Source organism: Lepisosteus platostomus, chromosome 27 (genome assembly GCF_059453375.1).
Source record: "Lepisosteus platostomus isolate fLepPlt1 chromosome 27, fLepPlt1.hap1, whole genome shotgun sequence".
In the NCBI taxonomy this organism is placed as follows: domain Eukaryota; kingdom Metazoa; phylum Chordata; class Actinopteri; order Semionotiformes; family Lepisosteidae; genus Lepisosteus; species Lepisosteus platostomus.
In genome coordinates, this window is record NC_142637.1 from 8,548,740 (window position 1) to 8,570,787 (window position 22,048).

A 22,048-nucleotide genomic window follows, 5' to 3' on the forward strand; every position below is an offset into this window, starting at 1 on the left:
AATAATCCCCATCTCTGAACTGGCTTCATCACTCTGCTCTCCTCCCCACTGAGAACTGGTGTGTGGGGAGCGGATTGGCACATCATCCAGGTGGGTGTGGAGGGGATCCCCATTCCCTGTACAGCGCTTTGAGTGGAGTGTCTAGAAAACACACTATATAAGTGTGAGGAACTACTGTCTCAGCCTCCTTGGGCCATTGAGAGAGTCCATTCTTTTGGCTAATTGGGGGTGCCCCAATATTTTGATCAGTTGACGACTACTCCCCAGAGGACAAGAAACAAACAAGTAAAAGTTGAACAGTTCAAGCAACAGCTGATGGTTCATTAGGAAAGCAAGTGCAGAGCCTGCCAAACAGAATTGTATCCCCTGACTAAGAGACAAATGACTGTGCATGCTTGGTTTCATAATTGTTCTTTGATAGCCCGGAGAAAAAAAGGTTTGTACTGCATTCTTCATGGGATAACTCGTTCCACCACATGTGCTGTCAGTTTCTGCATGCAAAGAATCATTCTTTGTTAGGTGTCACTATGCCAACAATCTCGGGCACCACAGATCAGATAAAGATTTCACTGTGCTGGCAGTAACTCAGCTTCAGTTCATTTTTCCATGCACTCCATGCATGAGAAGAGCCTGGCTCCTAATAATAATAATAATAACAACATCACTTTATTAACCCTTTACAATTTCTTGTATTAGGAATTTGTCTTTTTGCAGACCCCAGCTTGCTCTCTATGAGACAGACAGGGAGAGAAGCTTGGGGTCAGAGCGCAGGGTCAGCCATTTATACAGCGCCCCTGGAGCAGCTGGGGTTAAGGGCCTTGCTCAGGGGCCCAACGGAGTAGGATTCCTCTGCTGGCTGTGGGATTTGAACCAGCAACCTTGGAACCAGCCACAGGCGCAGATCCTGAGCCACAGAGCTACCACAACACCCCATTAGTATATGTTAGTAAGGTCCAATTGCACAGCTATTCAGGTTAGCAAAGCGAGCAGTAAGTCTATCTGGAAGTGCTTTTGCACACTGCCTGTTGTCTCTGTCTTTCCTTTCTTATACAATTGTATTGTTGTTGTTTTTGTACTACTTATCGTCTGAGAGCTAGCTAAATAGCATTTCGTTATACCACATACCTGTATATGAGTATAATGACAATAAACTTGAACTTGAACTTGATAACCAAAGCCGATGGGGGCAAAAATAGTCACTGGCATATTTCTGCTCTGCTTGGGAAACAATTTTAGAAACAAAAAAGTGAAACAGCCTGCTCTCACTTGACACTGAACTTTTAAAAATAATCTACAGGTTATTTGCTATTTTTGCTGTATACTCATGCAGTTCGGATTTGACAATTTCAATGTCAAGCGACAAGAACTTGAAAAGTTGAATATAAGGTAGGGAATGTCACCTTTCATCGCTGGGTATTTCTTTGCTTATATGTTGTACGGTTTTAGAATCAGAGTACCTTTTGTGTTCAGTTATGGAGGGCACTGTACCCACCAGGCTGGAAGGGCAGAACAGCTCCACTTGTATGCTGAATGCTGTGCTGTACACTGCACCAGGAACGGATGGAGATCCTGCAATTAAAGATGGGGGCAATAGATGGCGTGGCCCTGAGGCTGATCGTCCTGGTGCCTGCCCTTTCTCGAGCGCCCCCCTGTTGGGGTCACCGCCTCGCTCTTGGGGGTCTCTGGAAGCTGGTGTGATGCAGCGGTGAAACGGCTTGTGCCTCCTGCGTGACGCATGGTCTCCCCTGTCACTGTGACTCAGCAGCGCAGCAGCTCAGCCCTGCAGAGCCCGGGAGACAGTGACCCCTGGGGTGACACAGTGCGCACCGTCTTAGCACTTCCTTAACAGCATGCTCCCACATGGCTGGTTTCGAAACACGCATCTGTGAGATTCAGAGCTTGTCCTAAACCGATACGATCACAGGGTCCATATATTACACTGCGATTGCTACCAGCCGCTGCCCTGCTCTCACAGGAACATTCCCAAACAAGAGTTTTGACAATCTCGGTAGCGGGACAGGAAAATAAGATCGAGATAAAGATTTAAAAGCGTCACCCCTTCTCTGCCCCTTCCTTTTGAAGAGAAGCCGATGCTTCTTATCTTTGGCACATACAAGAACACAACGCGCTTATCTTGCGCACCAGCTATTGAATGTCATCTGCCTGGGTGCATCACGTTCTTTAAGAAGGTATCAGAGTGCACCAGAGTGATGATAAACTGCATCACTCATCACCTGCTGCACACTCAGGCTTGAGGCTGATTCAGCTGTTTAGATAAGCAATTCAGGCGTAACCTAGTGATCTGCGCATTCCTGAACTTCTTTGCTAGATCGTTCCTTATGTATCGAGACAGGTCCAGAGGGCCAGAGAGCTGTCTGAAATTCCAGCTTCAGAACCCACACAGCCGGTATTATAGCAAGTGTTATCCAACTGCCAGACATTGACAACATGTTTATTGCACTGCTGTGAACATGCCTGTATGGTGTGATAGCAGCACATCCTCATCCATTGGGGATCTAAGCAGCCTACTGGATGACCAGTACGTTAAAAATTAACGTTCATACCAGGATACAATTAAAGGTTAGTTCCAGGTTGAAATTTTGAAAGCAGAAACAATATTTCAGCTGTTGAGTCTTAATCGGGTTAGCCTCATTGAGTGTAGTGATGTTCCGGTCATGTTCACACTACCTGTGTTGAATGTGTGATGTTCCCGGTCATGTTCACACTAGCTGTGTTGAGTGTAGTGATGTTCCGGTCATGTTCACACTAGCTGTGTTGAGTGTAGTGATGGTCTAGTATAGTTGACACCAGCTGTGTTGAGTGTAGTGATGGTCTAGTAATGTTCACACTAGCTGTGTTGAGTGTAGTGATGGTGTAGTAATGTTCACACTGGCTGTGTTGAGTGTAGTGATGGTGTAGTAATGTTCACACTGGCTGTGTTGAGTGTAGTGATGGTCTAGTAGTGTTCACACTAGCTGTGTTGAGTCTAATTCACATTGTCATCAGAAAAGAGCATATGGAAGATTACATGTGAGGAGAGCCTAACCAACAGTCTCATTTGGTTGTTCAGCAACTGATCCGAAGATCTCTTCTATCCATTCCCTGAAAGACGCCAGACATCAGTGACCGAGCAGCTTGCTCGTGACTCAGACCACTCTTTATGGAAATAAATGCTTTAGAAAGGACAATCTCATCCACTCGTCCACACAGGCCTTAGCCCTCCTGAGCAAAGTGGACCACAGAGCACCCAGTGTGATCCGAAGCTGAAACAGCAGCACCCTGCGCTTGCACAGTGAGAGGAGACTGCTCTGTCACTCCTGGGGCGGGCCGATCGAGCTGTCACTGTCTTTCCCAGGAAAACAAACAAACAGATGGCGAACACTGACACGCACCCTGTCAAACAAACCCCTCCTTCTGCTTCCTGGTATGAGGATAGCATTTTTGTGAGTGTGCGCTTCACTTCTAAATTCACCAGGAAGACAGGGGCCATTGTCTCATCTTCCATACTCAGAATTACAAGAATAACACAGAATCTCAGTTCTGCAGCGCTATGGACGGAGGTGCTAGTGTAGATTACAGCACACGTCAACTCACAACCTGGATCAAAGCAGAGCATTTTTCTCGATCGCTCGACAGTTACCCTACAAAAATTGGTAGTTTTACACCAGGCCTTTCTAACATTTTGAATCCCATTTTGAATGCAGACTCTTTCATTCTGAAATCGAGCCTCTCAACATCTTCAGAACCAGCAGTGCAACATGAACCAGAGAACTCAAGTGAAAAAATACAGGTAAGTGCACTTAAAACGAACAGCAGGAGGCATTTTTTTACCCAGAGGGTCATGAACGACCTGCCCAGCCATGTTATTGAAGTCAATAACCCTGCCTTCTGTCACGAATCAACTAGTTACTAACCACACGATGGGCTGTAGGGGCCAATGACCGAATCCTCTCGAGCATGAGGAATCAGACGGTTTGCGCTGCCCTCTAGCGGTACAGTGCTGTAACATTACATTCATTTTCCTGAGGAAAGCGAAAACGACACAATTTGAATTCGCGTTAGCGACAGCTGACCAGCTTCGGGAATTTATACAGGCTCAGTCACAAATGGCTAAACTCATTCTTCTTGCACAAATAAACTCCCTGATTTGAGAAAATGACAAAGTACAATAAACACCAAGTCCACGCAATCGTTACGAGAAGAATGTCACACAAAGGCATTTAAAATAATAATTCCTTGCACCTATAAGCGCTTTTCTGGACACTCCACTCAGAGCGGTATACAGGTAATGGGGATCCCCCTCCACCCCCAGCAGTGTGCAGCCCCACCCGGATGATGCGCCAGTCCGCTCCCCCACACACCAGCTCTCAGTGGGGAGGAGAGCAGCGTAATGAAGCCAGTTCAGAGATGGGGATTATGAGGGTACTGGGGTAACACCCCTACTCTTTTCGACAAACGCCGTGGAATTTTTAATGACCACAGGGAGTCAGGACCTGTTTTATGTCTCATCTGAAGGACGGCGCCTGTTTACAGTATGGTGTCCCCGTCACTATACTGGGGCATTAGGACCCACACAGACTGCAGGGTGAGCGCCCCCTACTGGCCCCACTCACACCTCTTCCAGCAGCAGCCTTAGCTTTCCCAGGAGTCTCCCGTCCAGGTACTGGCCAGGCTCACACCTGCTGGGCTCCAGTGGGTTACAGAGTATCTCTGCAGAAAGTCTCTCGTGCCCCAAAAGATGCAAATCAAAAAAACAACAACAAGACGATATTAGCTCATGAGAACACTTTATTTTGCATCTTTTCATTTAAAACAAACATTAAAAAGGAAATGCAAGAGAGAATTTTGTTTACGCAAATTTACCGTATTATCACATTTGTGGACAAGTGGCTTTTAAATATATATATATGTTTTAATTTTTACTATATAACCTTAACTTTGTTTTTATTTTCACATGGGGAAATTCGCAAACCGGAGGTTTAAAATCGTTCCCCGACAGTCAAGACAAAGCGGTGCGGAACAAAGATTATTTACACACGCAGCCTCGCGGCGTGGACGGGCTGGACACGCAACACGAGAAAACACAGAAATCCACTCGCGGCGCCAAAAAATAAAATAAAAATAAAAATGGAATTGGAAACAAAAACATCCGATCGCTAATTAAGCCACAAGAGCAAGGATGATTTAGCGTAATATACATTATAGATTCCAAACAGATCAACGGAATATGCTTAAAATATCCTCTTTAATAACGTCAGCCGCTCACACTGCGTTCGTGAAAGGGGAATCACTGAAGCGCTGCGGAGTAATGAGAATGAGGTACACCGCCGGCAGCAGAGGCATTTTCTACAAGCTTTTCAAATACGTTCCTCTTTTTTCTAAGTGTCTCAAGCTCAAAACCTGCTCAGAGGAAGCGGGCGGGGGGCAGGCGGAGCTTCTCCTCTCCGCCCGCTGGTTAGTGTGGGGTCGAGAGCGGACGGTACGGCTCCGCGCCGATGGGGGGCGCTCTCCGAAACAGCCAGTTGAGGAAAAAGAAAAACAATTTAAGCCAACAAACTACAGTCTGTGCCAGCAGAACTTTGCACCTAGGCTCATGCCTGTCACCATTTCCCCTTAAAAGCAATTAATAATAATAAGAAGAAGAATTGCTTACACTTATGTAGCGCTTTTCTGGACACTCCACTCAAAGCACTTTACAGGTAATGGGGACTCCCCTCCACCACCACCAGTGTGCAGCCCCACCTGGGTGATGCGCCAGTCCGCTCCCCACACACCAGCTCTCAGTGGGGAGGAGAGCAGAGTGATGAAGCCAGTTCAGAGAGGGGGATTATTAGTAGGCCATGACTGGTAAAGGCCAGGGGGGAAATTTGGGCAGGACGCCGGGATTACACCCCTACTCTTTTTGAGAAACACCCTGAGATTTTTTTAATGATCACAGAGAGTCAGGACCTCGGTTTTACGTCTCATCCGACGGACAGATTTTTGGACACTTAAACTATTATCATGGCAGTCACTGCTCAGGTGACTCATTAGATTGTGTGCAAGTCATTCTGAAACAGCAGGAATGAGGAAGAAGGTGCAGAAGAGCTGGGCTCAAGGTTAAGATGACACAGAGAAACCTGAAGAGAGCACTGCGTCGTACCGCAGAGCTCTAGATACTGTGCGTTCACATCCTCGTCTCACCCAGAAACCTGTGTTAACAGATGATTACAATATACAGGGCATTTCCTAACCTGACGGCCAGGAATGAGGAATGCTGAAAGGTTCCTGGAGCTTTTAAGTCACCAAAAACGTTGTCTGAACCCGCCTGGCTGAGGAGTGAGCTCCTGGCCAGGAGACCCCAGAGTGAGGGGTGACCCAGGGGCACCTACAGAGGGGGAGCTGGGCTGGGGGAGGGAAGCTAAAAGACAAACAGAGGGATCATGTACAGTATTTATAATGTTTTAGGTGAGGTAATAACATCAGGAGTGACTGCTGCTTACTGACAGCAAAGGCTAAGTAAACTTGGCTGTTGTCCTCCCTCCTGAACCTTCGTGACAAACTCCATCTCACACACAAGCAAATCCTCTTGAGCTACTGGACCAGCACAGGGGACGATGCCTTTGCAAGGGTGAGTCAAGTCCAGTTCTACTGACCTGGGAACAAGCATGCTCAGTGCAACTGACACACTGTTTCAGTGCCTTAGGGTCTCCCGAGCTTAGTAGCTCGGTACCTCTGTGGCCAGGCTGCACTGTTAGTGTGTCTGCTCAGTCACAGGGGGGTCAGCGATACAGCACATCCCCGAGACAGCGAAGACTGCTGCTTGCTCAAGAGCCAGGAGCAACCATTCACAACAGTACTTGTGACCGTATCAGAGAACCCGATCGTTTATCAGAAACCCCCGATATCTCTCTCTCTCTCGCCCTTGTCTGTGACGTATCAGGGGGAGATAGCAAATGGAAACTCTGAAGCACGTTCTGCTGGTAACCCAGCAGCAGAGTCAACACGGCTAGCGCCGGCCCAGATCTCCTGCGATCCGAGCACGCCTCGGAACAGCAAACACACGACGCCGCCCTCGGATAGCACGTCAGCTGACGCCCAGCGAACTCAGGACTAGAGCTAATCTAACTACCTCTCCGAGAAGGGTGGGCAGAGATACAGTGCAATGACTCTCTCTGGGCAAACACGGCGCCTTTATCGTCATAAGCCATGTGTCCTATTCAGATTAGGTACAGTGCTGTGCCAACCCTCCCATCTCATTGAGAGCCAAGGCTGGAGACGTCAGACCCACATGGGACAGAAATGCAAGCCCAACAGGACTGCCGCTTCCTGGCGTCTGTGAAGCACTCCCCTCTGTGTGACACATGACACTGCCTTTTGTAAGTCCCCCACGGCTGCACAGCCCAGCCCCTTCACAGCCTGAACACACTCCAGCAGGCTCATCGGGTTTATCATTTGCCAGTGTCCTCCAAAACCCCACACCCACTCTTCCCCTGTGGGCAGACACCGTGCCCACTGCCCACTCTGTGGCAGATGCAGCCCCAAGTGAAAGATCGAGGCCCCTGGCTCCTAAGACGCTATTTCACATGCGCATGCCCGCGTGCAGCTAAAATGTGCAGAAAACATGTCTGAAGAAGCAAGGCTAGAGACCCACATCTCATTGGGCGTAAAAACTATTTTACAGCTCCCAAACAGGCGCGTGACTGATGAGAAGCGATGGAATGGTGCTTTGCGTTTTTTGAAAACCCCCTTGTGCGCCACCTCCCCCAGCTCCCATCCATGACCGTGACCGACAGAGTGCAAGAGCAGAAGGAGAGCCTCCACCATCCCACAACCGCCCTACACATACCCCCCCCCCCACTCTCAGAGAATGGTCTTGTCCAAGTCCACCTTGACCAGCAGCGGCCCCGCCTCCTCGCCCTCGTCTGATTGGCCGACGGCTACAGCAATCACAGGGGTCAGAGGGTAAGGCATTACTTTGCGAGTGTCGTCCAAGAACTCCTTGTCTCCGTTGATGCTCAGCTGCAATTAGACACAGAAAATAGCCATTGAAAAGCCTTCTAATGCATTCTCTCAGTATTAGGGTGTTGAAAGGCTTTGCAGGAGCTGAGCAGAAAAGAGCAGCTTTAGCCTGGAGGGCCAGACAGCTGTGACAGCTCAAGCTGTTGTGTAGCTTGTTTTTTCCCCCGGTAAGAAACGGAAATTCGGCTCCCTGCGGAGAGCGGCGGGTACCTGGGTCTTGACATGCTGCTCGGGCGCCGTCACCAGGCTGGCGCAGCTCAGCCACAGCATCACCATGACGGACAGGAAGAGGCAGGCAGCCAGGATCCAGCGCGGCAGGCCCGAGCGCCTGGGGGCGGAGCCAGGGGAGACACCGGGTCACACTGGATAGGTGGGGCCACCTGTCCTTTCATTTTCCTCTGCTGTGCATTTTTAGCATTTCAACTGTTCTTCATTTTTTGCATTTCTTCCTCCAAGAGGACACACAGACAAGTGCCCGTCTTGTCCTGGGCGCCACACCGTTTGTCCTCCTGAGCACATCTATTCTCACCTGGACACCTGGACCTCTAACCTCACCTGGACACCTGGACCTCTACCTCACCTGGACCTCTCCTCTCACCTGGACCTCCCCCCTCACCTGGACACCTGGACCTCTACCTCAACTGGACCTCTCCTCTCACCTGGACACCTGGACCTCTACCTCACCTGGACCTCTCCTCTCACTTGGACAACTGGACCTCTCCTCTCACCTGGACACCTGGACCTCCCCCCCCCCTCACCTGGACACCTGGACCTCTCCTCTCACCTGGACACCTGGACCTCTATCATCACCTGGACAACTGGACCTCCCCCCTGACCTGGACAACTGGACCTCTCCTCTCACCTGGACACCTGGACCCCCCCCCCTCACCTGGACACCTGGACCCCCCCCCCCCTCACCTGGACACCTGGACCTCTCCTCTCACCTGGACATGCACCCCAGGAAGTCGTGCTCAGAAAGCGGGGCGTCGCTGTGCTTCACCTTGCCCGTGCCCCTCGCTGTGGCCTTCTCCCCTCGATCCCACATCCCTGCGGAACAGCAGCCGAGCATCTGAGTCAGGAGCGCTGGCATCACTAACACCCGACCAGCCTGATGACCGCAGTCAAGGCAACCAGGTCTGACAGGATTCCCCATTTGACAAAGTAACTGCATCCCGGTATTGACAGAAAGACCGTATTCCCGATTTTCTCTCATCTATGCCGGCACAATGTGAATTATTCTAGGCAAGAGCAATTGTAAATTTAAGTCAAGAAGAAAGCTAACCATTTCATGTACAAGGTTTACCCATAAACCCTCTGAAACAAATAAAAACAAATAAAAAATGCCATGCACTGTTTGAACTGCTACGAAAGAGAACAGGGTCTTACCATGGTAATCAGAGCAGCAAATTAAGTAAAAGGAACAGAGAACACGCAGGATATAGTGAATTTGCTTGGTCAATGCTGTTGGCCAGATGTTCCAATTAGGCGGGGTTTTTTGCACACAAGCACTGGTACCAGTTTACACAGCTGGCTGGTAGCGCCTGGAGCAGTCTGGGCAGTTTCTCCAGGGCGCAGTGACAGCGCCCCCACCTGGGTCTCCTGCCCACAGCCCTGAGTGCAGGGCCTGGCCACTGCTTCACACTGGCCTGCTCTGATTCCTCTCGCGTTAACGGTTCTGCGCCATCAGACACGTCCTCGAGTGAAACCTCGCCCAGCCCTTTCTGGGCGGAGTGGTGGCTCTGTGCCTGTGGCTGGAAGGTTGCCGGTTCGAATCCTGTGGCCGGCAGAGGAATCCTACTCCGTTGGGCGCCTGAGCAAGTCCCTTAACCCCAGCTGCTCCAGGGGTGCTGTATAAATGGCTGACCCTGCACTCTGACCCCCAGCTTCTCTCCCCGTCTGTGTGTCTCATGGAGAGCAAGCTGGGGTCTGCAAAAAGACATATTCCTAAAGCAAGAAATTAAATAGGGCCAATTAAGTGATCTTTTCTCCTCAGCTTGACCGGAGCTCCTTTACGTACTGTCCAGCTCAGACCTAAAGGGGAAATTCGGACCCGATCAGCCCCGCCGCCCAGCAGCCCTCACCGGTGTGTGGTCTCAGGGTGTTGGAGCTCGCGGGGGGCCAGGGGTGGTCCACGGTGTCCGAGCGGGGCGCCTGCAGCTCGGGGAGGGAGTACTCCGTCTCCGGCTCGGTCTGTAAGAGACACGGGACACAGCCACAGCGTCAGGAGGGGGGGGGGAGGGATTCGCTATAACCTGCCACGCGGGAACTGGGAAGGGCGGGGCCGCGAGCTTAGAGGACAGCCAGTGGAGCAGGGAGCACAGGGAAGAGGGAGGTGGCTCCCGACTGCCGGCACATCCAGCATAATTCATCAGGAAGGAAACAAACGTCAAGAGGAGGGGCACGCTGCAGCAGTACCAGACGGCTCTCGAGTCCTGGGTTCGGTTCCAAACTGCGGTAAGGTCTGTACGGAGTCTGCACGTTCTGCTCACATCTCCGTCATGCTTTCTCTAGGTGCTGCAGTTGCTCTCCTCCCACCTGCAAAGGCATGCTGGCCAGATTAATGGGTGTCTCTAAACTGTACTGTATGTGTATGTATGTACGTGTATATGCATGTTTGTGTGTGTATTTGTATGTATATATGTTTGTGTGTATATATGTATGTTTGGGTCTGTGTGTATGTATGTGTGTATATATGTACATGTTTGTATGTGTGACTGTGTGTCTGTCTGTGTGTTTGTACCTCTGTGTGTGTCTGTTTGCATCTGTCTGTGTGTGTATTGTGTGCGTCTGTATTGTATGTCTATGCGTTTGTACTGTGCGTGTCTGTGTGTCTATGCGTTTGCATTGAGTGTGTCTGTGCGCCATGGACTGGTGTCCCATCCAGGGTGTATCCTATCCTGCACCTTGTGCTTGCAGGTCAGGTCAGGCTCTGGGTTGCCAGTGCCCTTACCAGACTCTGCAATGCCAAATGAAGAGAAGGGCTGAGCAGTGAGGCTCTGCTTCAACTCTCTTCATTAAAACCGCCTCCTGCTGGCTCCCGGAGACGGCCACTGCTTGTTAGAGGCAGATGTGCCTTACTGGGCTGTTCTGTCTCAGAGCAGCGATGCAAGACAGCCAACTGACTCGGGTTCGTGCCTTAACATCGTTAGGAGAATCCTCAGCGAGCGCGTTCCACCACCTCATTACCTCCTCCCCCTTCTCCGCCTCCCTCTCCCTCCCCCTTCTTTTTCAGTCGTCTTTGCCCTGTTCCGACCCCCTCTCTCTCTCTCACTCTGCTCCGGCAGTTTCCAAGACAGCCGGTAACCATTCGTTAGTTCGGCTCCCCGGGGGCCTCATTAGAAGAGGATTTTCTCTTCCCCTCCACTGAATGTTTCTGCCTAACGAGGCCACAGCGCGGGCTGGCTCGGGACAGCGGGAGCCGGGCGCCCGTCCTCTCCAAGCCTGCCGACGCACAGACCGGCGCGAGCTGGAGGCCAAATTTACAGAGGAGGCAAACCTCTAGATAGGAGGTAAATCTGATGAGTTAATACCCACACTGTAAAGATTCTACAAAGGGGCTTGTTTCCATAGTGGGCAGTTTGTCCTCGGGGAATATCTAAAACAAATTATACTAAGACCTTTCATTACAGGTGCTGCAGGGTAGGCACTTCAGAACAGATAGTTCAGGGAAGGACAGGTGGTTCAGGGCAGATGTTTCAGCAGGTGGTTCAGGACAGCTAAATCGGGATAGGTAGAGAAGGACAGGTGGTTCAGGACAGATGGCTCTGGACAGGTAATTCAGTACAGTACAGGTAGTTCAGGACAGGACAGGTGGTTCAGAGCAACAGGTGGTTCAGGGTGGCTAAATCAGGATAGGTAGATCGGGACAGGAGGTTCAGGACAGGACATATAGTTCAGGACAGGAAAGACGGTTCAGGAAATTTCCAAGGTGTCGTTTTGTTTGCTCCTGTGCAACTTGTGCTCTGCTGTTTTCCAGACCATCAAAAGAAACCCCCATCCACGCCCTTTCAGAGCCGATGGCGACTCCTCCCGAAGAAGAGCAGGAGCAAAGAGCGGTGAGCATCAGGTCGCGCACCAGGGAACCCGGCCGCAAACGGAAAAAAACAAAGAAGCTCGAGCGGGCGCTCAGACGCGAGAACAGCTGAAACCCATCTTTTTTCGCCGGCGTTTTTGGACAGCTTGGATATTTTTTTATGGATAAGCATCACTGGTTCCATGATGTCTGAGGATTCGGAATCAGAATGCTGGCTAGGGGCGGAACAACAGCAGATGCGATTTAGAGAGCGGGGCAGCAGATATCTGAACTCAGCAGGAGTAACACTCTGTATGGATGCCTGATCTTCATGGTGGTGGGGGGGGGGGGTCTGTTGAGGTAACGTCATCATCGTTTTTCACTCACAGTTCTCTATTGCCGTTGATGCCCTCGCTGAACACATTAGTTCCAGATGTAAGCAGGAAAGCACTCAGGAGGTTCCGTATAAAGTTAACATATATTGGCCACAGATTGGAGAAATCTGTGCATCAGCGGAGCACAATTTTCATACATCTGCCATGCATTATCCCACAAAATGCCAAAGGTGCTCTCTTTACTTTAAAGCAATGTGAGCTAGAGATATCCTTACTTAAATTAAAAACAATCCCATTTCCTCCTTTCTTTTCTTTGTTTTTTCTGCGTGTGGGGTGGGGGGAAGAATATTCATCCCTCCTTTAATCTAGGACTGGCGCTGTGAGCAGTTGAACTTGCCGCGGATTTAAACAAGACGAACAAACGAGAGATTCGTCCCACTTGCAGCACGCTGGAGCTGTTGAGCTGTTTACCGTGGGTCCTAATGCCCCACTATAGCGACGGGGACACTGTACTGTAAACAGGCGCCGTCCTTCAGATGAGACTTAAAACCGAGGTCCTGACTCTCTGTGGTCATTAAAAATCCCAGGGCGTTTCTTGAAAAGAGTAGGGGTGTAACCCTGGCGTCCTGGCCACATTTCCCATTGCCCCTTACCAATCATGGCCTCCTAATTATCCCCATCTCTGAACTGGCTTCATTACTCTGCTCTCCTCCCTACTGATAGCTCATGTGTGGTGAGCGATCTGGCGCACTGTGGCTGCTGTCGCATCATCCAGGTGGGGCTGCACACTGGTGGTGGTGGAGGGGATCCCCATTACCTGTAAAGTGCTTTGAGTGGAGTGTCCAGAAAGCGCTATATAAGTGTAAGCAATTATTATTATTATTATTATTATTATTATTATTACCGTATTCCTGAAAAAGAAGGGAAACATCCAGGTCTATTGTCATTACGGCTGGGGGCTTATAAAAGACAACGAAAAGGAATAAAGTCCTTTATAGCCAAAGCTGTCGCTCAGAGTTGACTTTACAAGCGGCACGCGTTGGAGATCCAAACCCCTACCCTACATTGAGCTTGGAAGCAAACGTTGCAGACGAGCCAGTTTTCAGACAGAAGAACATGGAGATTTGGAAAGAAGAGGCCACAGAGGAGAGAGTGAGAGGCACAGAGATTTGCCAACGTCGGCGCTGCTGTTGAAGTCTCAGAGCCTGCAAGTTGAGGTTCTGCAGTGAACAGAGGGAGGGGGGGGGTGGACCTGGGCTGAAACTGCGCCCCCTAGCTGCAGGCATCCTGTGCCCAAGAGAAAGGCAGCCCAGTGGGTTTAAAAACACTGTCACGCCCCACATTTCTCCCCTAGAGGGCGCTCCACTACTCCTGTCATGAGTCCTGTGGTTGTTGCTATGTCCCCCAGGTGTACCCTGGTATATCTACTGCTATTTCAAGTCTAGCGCCTCCAGTCCTCGGGGCTCAACATTAGGGTACGCCTGGCACCAGGATACCCTACGTCCGTCTCCTGAGGGCACAGGCCTCACCCCCGACGCCTCCCGTTTCCCGAGCCCGGGCTGTGGAAGAACCCGCCCCATCATCCCAGGACCTCCACGTTATCCATGCGTTCGTGTTCTCCCCCTTCCCTGGGATTTTAACCTTGTCGCGTCCCAGGATGGATTAATCGTTGAGGGACTCCTGGACTGCGCCCTGACCTGCCTTCGGACCTGCTCGTGCCACCCCACCCGTTTCCTCCAGCTCCTACCGCATCGCACAGGGTCTACAGCCAAACCCTGTCCGTGACAAACGCTCCACCAGCTTCAATTAAAAATGGACATCGACATGCATTCGTCACAAAAAACAGATGCGTCTTCCTTCCTGTGAATGTACAGTATATAGTTCAGTTAGAAATAAAAGAATTAAAACGTTAAGGGAACAGATAAGACTCAATTTTCATGTGTGATGTATATTGGTTAATTTGTATGACACAAGGAGAGTTGTGTAATGTCACGTGTATTTAAAATGATTTTATCGGTTCTCAAAAAGTGAAAAAAAAAACGCCCCACAAAGCCAGGAATCTAAGGGAGGTGTGAAAGTACACAGTTTTCACAGTCAGGAAAAAGAAAATGTGCCTTTTGTTTCTGGAGAGTTCTTCCAGTCTGTCTTGGTAATCTGTATGTGTTAGTGGGGCCAGCAGGGGGGGCTCTCTCCCTGCGGTCCGTGTGGGACCTAATGCCCCAGTATAGTGACGGGGACACTGTACTGTAAACAGGTGCCGTCCTTCGGATGAGACGTTAAACGGAGGTCCTGACTCTCTGTGGTCATTAAAAATCCCAGGGCGTTTCTCGAAAAGAGTAGGGGTGTAACCCCGGCGTCCTGGCCAAATTTCCCCCCTGGCCTCCTAATAATCCCCATCACTGAACTGGCTTCATCACTCTGCTCTCCTCCCTACTGAGAGCTGGTGTGTGGGGAGCAGACTGGCGCATCATCCAGGCACTGATGCAAGTGGAGGGGATCCCCATTACCTGTAAAGCAGTTAAATTCAGAAAAGTGCTATAAAAGTGTGAGGAATTCTCATTCTTCTTACTACCACTTCTGGTCCACAAGGCGTTGGACGTTGGACAAGACTGGACTTTAAAGTCCGCAGCCAACCGGGCTTTCCCTGAGCCGGCACCACGCCCCTCACCTGGAACACCACAACCTTGCCATCGTCCGCCTGCAGGTAGAAGGTCCAGGTGGAGGAGATGAAGCTGTGGGCGGAGCTGATGATGTCGCTGCACCAGGTGGACAGCAGGTCCAGGGCGGAGGAGGACGGCTGCGGCCGCTGGGCCAGAGCTCTGAGCTGCAGCAGAGAGGGGGGGGGGGGGAGGGAGGATCAGCGACTCGATACGTCCTCCGGCGCGTCTGCTCGGGCTCGACAGCTCTTGGTTTGCTCGGGTTCACGAGCAGCACTGTCCTCATTCGAACCCTTAACCGGGAGAGGCATCAGACTGAAGCACGTCTGAGAGGTCTGATGCTGGCTGTTAATTCTCCCAGACGCCCGAGTCAGCGGGTCAGAACAGGAGCTGCAGGAGAGGCCGTTACCCCCTGTTAAACAGCCAGGCTTTTATCTTTTCTTTTCCCACAATAAAACGGCGTGGGACGGCGGTTTATTGGCCTGGGCTGCGAGTCGGGATAGCTGCTACCAGTGAACCGAGAGCCTGGCCCTGTTCCCGACTCCCGAAGGGATTCCGTGCCGGCCAGCCCCAGCCGGAGCAGCGCCGACGATCCCGGTGGGCTTACCCGCTTTCTCTGGCTCTCAGCGTCGGAGGGCTGGCTCCTACAGCCCGTCCTGCACCCCTCCTGCTCGGCCCGCCCAACGTACGCCTCCTGGCACGCTGCAAGAACGCAAGCATGGCGACTGTTAACAGCGTCTCCCCCCCAGCACCAATCCCAGCAGCCTCCAGTGTGAATCCCAGCTCCGCTTGACCTCATTTCAGCACGGGGCAGCTTGCAAAGGGACGACGCTTCTGCGAACACGCTGAAGACGCGTTCATCCCTTTTTTGTGTCTCACTGTGGTGCTTCAGCGCTCCACTGGACAAACAAACTCTTCGTTTCTAGCAGATAAAACCAAAAAGCGCCCAGGCTTCAGAACACTGGACAATGTTTTAACTTCTGGGGTTTCATCTGGAGAACGCGCAGCACGAGCAGCGAGGCAGGGACTGCAGAGGGAGAGGCTCCACTGCACAGGTCCTGTGGCAGTGTCATGTGGCACAGCCCGGATTGGAACCCGGGGTCTCTGGATGGTAGCAGCTTCTGAGTAGAGCTTTCACCGCCTGGGCAACAGCAGGCCCAGCCAACCTGACGCCACACAGTCTTACCTCCCTGGCCTGACCCCTACCCCACACTGGCATGCGGCGCTCCCTCTGATCTGTAGGGTGCTCTGTTCCTTCCGTTATAATAATAATATAACATTACTTTATTAACCCTTTACAATTTCTTGCATTAGGAATTTGTCTTTTCACAGACCCCAGCTTGCTCTCCATGAGACACAGACAGGGAGAGAAGCTGGGGGACAGAGCGCAGGGTCAGCCATTTATACAGCGCCCCTGGAGCAGCTGGGGTGAAGGGCCTTGCTCAGGGGCCCAACGGAGTAGGATTCCTCTGCCGGCTGCGGGATTTGAACCGGCAACCTTCCAGCCACAGGCGCAGATCGTGAGCCGCCACAGAGCCACCGCCCCGCCCCAGAGTTACCCCCCGACTTCAGTGAAATCACAAAGTGCCACTGGTGCCCCTGCCCGGCTCGCCGCCGCCCAGCCCCCGTCCCGAGCCGGAGTCTGCGTCTTACCTCCCTGGCACTCCTCCCGGCTGGCGTTGTAGCCGGCGTTGCCGTTCACGAACTGGCAGATGGAGTAGAGCCGGCAGCCCCGGTGGCACGCGTTCAGCACAGCGTCCTGTAGGGGGGGGGGGACAGGCGACACAGCGTCTCAGGGCCGCGGGTCTCCGCCAGACCGCCAGCGCCTGCTCGTTGGGTCATCGATCAGATCATCAGAGAAGAGCACAGGGCTCCCCGAGAGAAACGCGGCCGTACAGCACAGAAAAGACCGAAAGCAGCGCCGCCCCGAGACCTGTCCACAATGACGCAGCGTTTGCAGTGAGAAACATACGCAGGCGGCCATTTTTTTTCTTCTTTAAGCATAAATGGACATTTATGTTGCTTTACTGTATTACTGTGTTTTTTTACAACTGATTGTATATCTTTTAATTTTAAGATTTTGGTTTCTCAAGCACTTTGAGTTGCTATTTGTATGAAAGGTGCTCTATAGATCAAGTTTATATTATTATTATTATCATCATCATCATCATCATCTGCCCGCTGCCCTGCGACTCAGGCTCTGCAGGAAACCCAACAGGCCCACATGGGAGCAAAGAGACTCTGAATGGTGAGGCACTGCACACACCGGCACACACTGGTGCTAATGCACACACACTGGTGCTAATGTACACACACCGGCACACACACTGGTGCTAATGTACACACCGACACACACACTGGTGCTAATGCACACACCGGCACACACTGGTGCCAACGCACACACACCGGCACACACAACGATGCTAATGCACACACCAACACACAAACTGGTGCTAATGCACACACCAACACACACTGGTGCTAATGCACAATCCTCAGGGACGCCTTGCTGGAACAGGGTGATGGAAACACAAGCTGTACAGGGCCGCACATTAGAACATAAAAACCCAAACAAGCTGCCCATCCAGCCTGTTGGGTACAGTGCCCTCCATAAGTGAACACAAAAAGTGCTCCAATTCTAAAATGGTACAACATACAAGCACAGAGATAACCAGAAATAAAAGCCGACATTCCTTACTTTTGCCTCATATTATATTATTATTAGCGCCGAAACTCACCGTTCAGAGTCTCTTTGCTCCTGTACGGGCCTGTTGGCATTCCTGCAGAGCGCGATCCGCAGGGCAGCGGGCAGATGATGATGATAATAATACTCCACAGTCCCCACAGTGTATTGTAATTGTGTTTTATCTTGTGTAGCCTTTTTTATTGTTGTCATTCTGTAAAGGGCTATAAAGGCTCTATATAAAATAAAGTTAATTATTATCATATTCAGCTGTTCATCTTAAATCAGAATTGCTTGAGTCTACAGCAACAATGACAATTTACCACCCCAATACATATGGAGGGTGCTGTGGTTAGTAGCTGATTGATCCCAGGATCCCATCCAGCTGCTTCTCGAAAGACGCCGGAGTATCAGCTTCAATGGGGGGGAGGTGGGGGCACTGCTCGTTCCACACTCCCACCACCCTTTGGGTAAGGAAGAACCACCCGTTCTCGGTTTCAAATGCATTCCCCTCCGTTCCCCCACCTGTGCCCCCTGTGAACGGCCGGCAGTTTCCTTGGGGTGAACAGACCCCTCGCCTCTCCATTCCCAGAAACAGCAGAGCAGTTATGGAGCAACATCACGGTGCGTGGAGGAAAACAGCACCCCCCGCTGGCTGGCAAGGAAAGTTCAGGCACTCTCCTCTGAGCAAGTCCCTCACAAAGCGCCTCTCTGCTCCAAACCACAGGGTTTTAATAGCCTAGCTTTTACTGAATGTTCCCCTCCTCTCTAATTTATTGCTTGCTGGCCTCACATCCTATCGTGCTCTGCAGCTTGCCCGGCTATTGTTTAGTTTTATTTGCAGAGCTATTTATAATGTTATTTATTTGGTAAAATGGGGATGGCAATTGTGTCCATATGCAAACAATAAACATGCTGGGGAGCTGGGTCTAGCTGTAAAAAATGAACTTACTGCTCTCTTAAAACGTCCCTGCTCGCTCGCTCGCTGCCTCCTGGGGTACGTATCCGAACAAACCTCTTTTCTTTTTTTCCCCAAAAAGAAAGGACGTTTTTGGCGGTTCAGGAGAGCGACTTTTTTCTCGCGAGCTAGCCCACGGGCGAACGGCGCTCACAGGAGGACGGAGAGGGACAAGGCCAGACAGTCCCCGTCCGGCAGCCCTATCGCCGCCGAACAGAAAGCTCTGAACTAGGGCTGAAGGAATTCTCTGACCCCCGTCGATCAGTCAAGCCGACGATTTATCAGATCGATCGATCAAGCGCGCTCGCCGATCGAGGGGATAAGGCGACCGTGATTCCTCGGCCTCGCCCATCTCTTGACCTGCGCCCCTGCTCTGACTCACACCAGCTCCCTCTCTCACGCCATCTGGGTTCAGGAAAGATGCAACCTCAGTTATCCCCCAGCTACTGTTCGGAACCCCTTGGCTCCCATGGGATGGCCGTGCCAGGGCACTGACCCTCTGGCTGAGAGGACAGAGACGTTAAATGAACTCCAGTACCTCAATTTCCTGCCCCATGGTGTTCAGCAGAGCAGGCATTTACACAAAGAGTGGGAGATGTCTGGAACAAACTACTCGGCCATGTCACTCCTTGGTTGTTGATGTCCAAGGTACAGCCTAGCTGGGCCTGTAACCTTCCTCCTGTTCCCAGGACATAATGCCACCCTCCACACTGGGACTGTTCCTAATGTCAAGGGCTTCCCAGTCCTAATACTGGGGATCCCTAGACTTTGCAGGGTCGCCAGGATTTCAGTGGATAAAAAAAAAAAACTTGCCAAGGTGACGTTCAGGAATCTTGGTCGATCCAGTTCCAGAGACGATCTGGCCTGAACACCGGCAGGTGAGGGCGACCCCTTGGCTGAAATCCCCCTCCCCCCCCCCCTTTGAGTTTTAAAGATAAAGCCCAGTTTGGCTTTCACAAGCATCGCCCAGATAACTCTGGCCAAGGTCTGACCTGAAGACCTGCCGCGCAACAGTGACAGCTCCACGCCAGGTACTCCAGGAGAAAAACACTGGCAGGCAGCTGACCCTGCACAGCCCTCTAGCTTCTCAGTTTCCCACCCCCTCTGCTGCCTTAAAGCTGAGGCTTTCAGAGCAAGACTGTGCAGTTATGCTCCTAGGCGCCCGCTGCAGAGGCTAGGAGCCGAGAAATAACGTCACTCGCTCCGGCAAACAAAACACCTACAGGCAAGACAGGAGCAGAACCAGGCACCGGTGTAGAGCTGATCGATTTGCGGCTCATCGATAGCAGGCGGATAAATGGTATCCGCTTTCCAATTCAGGCGAGTCAAATGTCACCTCTGGCTTGCAAAAAACAACAACAAAAAGGCAGGAAACTTGGTGAGGTACAGCACAGGGAGAAAAAAAAAACGAAAGGGGACATCGTTTAAAATGTACTCGACCGTGCAGGTCAAGCTGCCTGCTGTCACCTGCGTTGTGACATTGTGATCGGAAGAGATAGCAGAGAGCGGAGCTCGGCTCTCGGTACCCCACATCACCCCTGTGAGCTGCAGCGAACAAAAACAATTCGACGTCTGTCGTGCTTATTTTTTTTCACCTGACTCATTCGACATAAAATGCAATTCCCTCTCCGAAACCTTTCATCTGCGGAGAACTATTCGTCACTACGCGCATTATTCGTTATGATAACTTCTCCTGGCCGGGTGGATGTGATTTAAGCTCTAGGCGCAATAAAAGGAAAAAAAGAGCCCACTGTATCCGGCGCCGAGGAACGGCAGACGAGTGAATGGGGTGTCTGTCACTTACTTTAGCCGAGCTCTTGTGTTTCGTGTTGCACTCCTGTTTGCAGTAATTCATGTCGCCTAGCTGGTTGTCAAAGAGCTCGGAGGCGGCGGTCAGCCCCACCAGCAGGACCGAGACGAGAGCGGGGAGACCGCAGACCCCGCCGCCGTGCCGCACCATCGCGAAGCCGTCGGCGGTGAGGGCGAAAGCGTGGGCTGGAGGGGGTGAGGAGGAGGAGGAGGAGGGTTGGGTGAGAATCTCGGACCCGCAGCAAACGCGGTATCGGCCAGCAAAGGCGCGGACACCTCTCTGCTCGCTGCTCGGGGTCGCTGGTCGGCGCGGAGCTGGCTGGAGACCGCTGGTCCTGTGATGACGTCACCTCCCGGACGGTCTGCGCTTTCTCCCGAGGTTCGCGCAAGGCATTGTGGGCCCGAGAGAGCATGGATATCCTGTAGCCGGGATCTGCGATGATGCGGGAAGGTGTCGAGAGACTCCAGTCCCTGATGCTTCTGTCACGGCGCTCAACACAACAGTCTACCTGTCTTGGTAAAAATCCATAGACAGAACGAAAACTAGGATTGCAAACGTCTTGATTTTACAGTTTTAACAAGTTAAACAGTTTGACTTCAGACAGGCCGCTACTGGTTTCAATTATGGTTTCTCGGACATCGTGCATGGCCGCAGCCTTCTGTCTGCGTTCTGAGATGACACGAGTGTTACTTGAACGAGTGATTGCGATATAATTATTGCCTTTTGCCGACGTTTAGTGCTGCTGACCTGGCAATCAAGGCTTAGTCATAACCCGGGTCCGGAGCCCACTAGGAGACGCAGGGTTGTGTGTCGAGTAGCGAGCAACATCTCTTCTTCCGCCTTGAGCGTCGATTTCGAGTGACTTTCTGCAGATAACTGGCAGATACTATAGAGCTCGGGCATCTCCCGTCGCAGGCTAACGCGCGAAACACCCTGCTGTTGCAGTCGCCGCCAAGGACTAACACCTCGAGATGTGTTACCACTGGAAAGCGAACAGTTTCTCACGGGGAAAAAAACTATACCTGTCTAGGTCGTCCACATCTTTAATGTGAATCCAGCGGTATGATCAAGTTCAAGAGAAACGGCGACACAAACGCTGGTTAATGAAGCCAATTGCACACAAGAGTATCACGATCCTGTCTTGTTTTTCTTGTTTTCCTGTCTTACATTTCACTGATAATAAGAGATACTTATTAAAAGGCGATTAAAAATGTGTTCAATATCACAAAATGTTGTTCTGTAGTGTGTGATTTTAAATGTGCCCGTTAAAATTCCATTAATGTGCGAGATGACCAAATTCTTAAAAGTATTTTTACTGTTCCGAACCGCTTCAGTCCAGAATTGGTTCTTCACCAGACCCAGTTACTACGGTGCAATAGTACTTTATCATCCGATTCTCCAGGCGTTTGTTTTGCATTCAAGCAGCTATGTTTTATACAGAGAAATGTACCAAAACAAAAAAAGCATACGAGCAGTGCATTCTAAATATTCACATTCTAAATAATAAAATCACATTAAAGACACCCACCTATACTGTATATAATTATCTCACACCACTCTTGCAGGAATTCAGACACCTACACCAGAACCTG

At 51.1% G+C, this 22,048-nt stretch overlaps 1 protein-coding gene across 2 annotated transcripts; it reads right to left on the reverse strand.

Moving 5' to 3' along the window:
• Positions 1 to 4,770: 4,770 nt before the first annotated feature.
• tmem59l (transmembrane protein 59-like) lies at positions 4,771 to 21,638 on the reverse strand. 2 transcript variants are annotated; one of them, XR_015930785.1, is made up of 9 exons: positions 20,451 to 21,638; positions 16,659 to 16,764; positions 15,613 to 15,707; positions 15,017 to 15,172; positions 10,083 to 10,191; positions 8,946 to 9,048; positions 8,212 to 8,329; positions 5,484 to 8,001; positions 4,771 to 5,440 (listed from the first exon to the last, which is right to left on the reverse strand). XR_015930785.1 is itself a non-coding variant. In XM_088621950.1 (8 exons), the coding sequence occupies exons 1-8, from the start codon at positions 20,604 to 20,606 to the stop codon at positions 7,843 to 7,845; spliced, it is 1,002 nt and encodes a 333-aa protein (XP_088478076.1). In that variant the 5' UTR covers positions 20,607 to 21,638; the 3' UTR covers positions 4,771 to 7,842. The 2 variants fall into 2 exon arrangements, 1 of the variants encoding a protein (XP_088478076.1); XM_088621950.1 differs by having other exon boundaries at positions 4,771 to 8,001.
• Between the last annotated feature and the right edge of the window lie 410 nt (positions 21,639 to 22,048).

What these genes read in the sequence shown, in the direction of transcription:
- tmem59l (XM_088621950.1), bottom strand. Translation starts at nt 20,606, where the DNA reads ATGGTGCGGCACGGCGGCGGGGTCTGCGGTCTCCCCGCTCTCGTCTCG. An exon ending in CTGAGAGCCAGAGAAAGCGG is followed by an intron (nt 15,173 to 15,612) that starts GTAAGCCCACCG and finishes TCTCTGCTGCAG; the next exon opens with CTCAGAGCTCTGGCCCAGCG. An exon ending in CACCCTGAGACCACACACCG is followed by an intron (nt 9,049 to 10,082) that starts GTGAGGGCTGCT and finishes GCTGTTCCGCAG; the next exon opens with GGATGTGGGATCGAGGGGAG.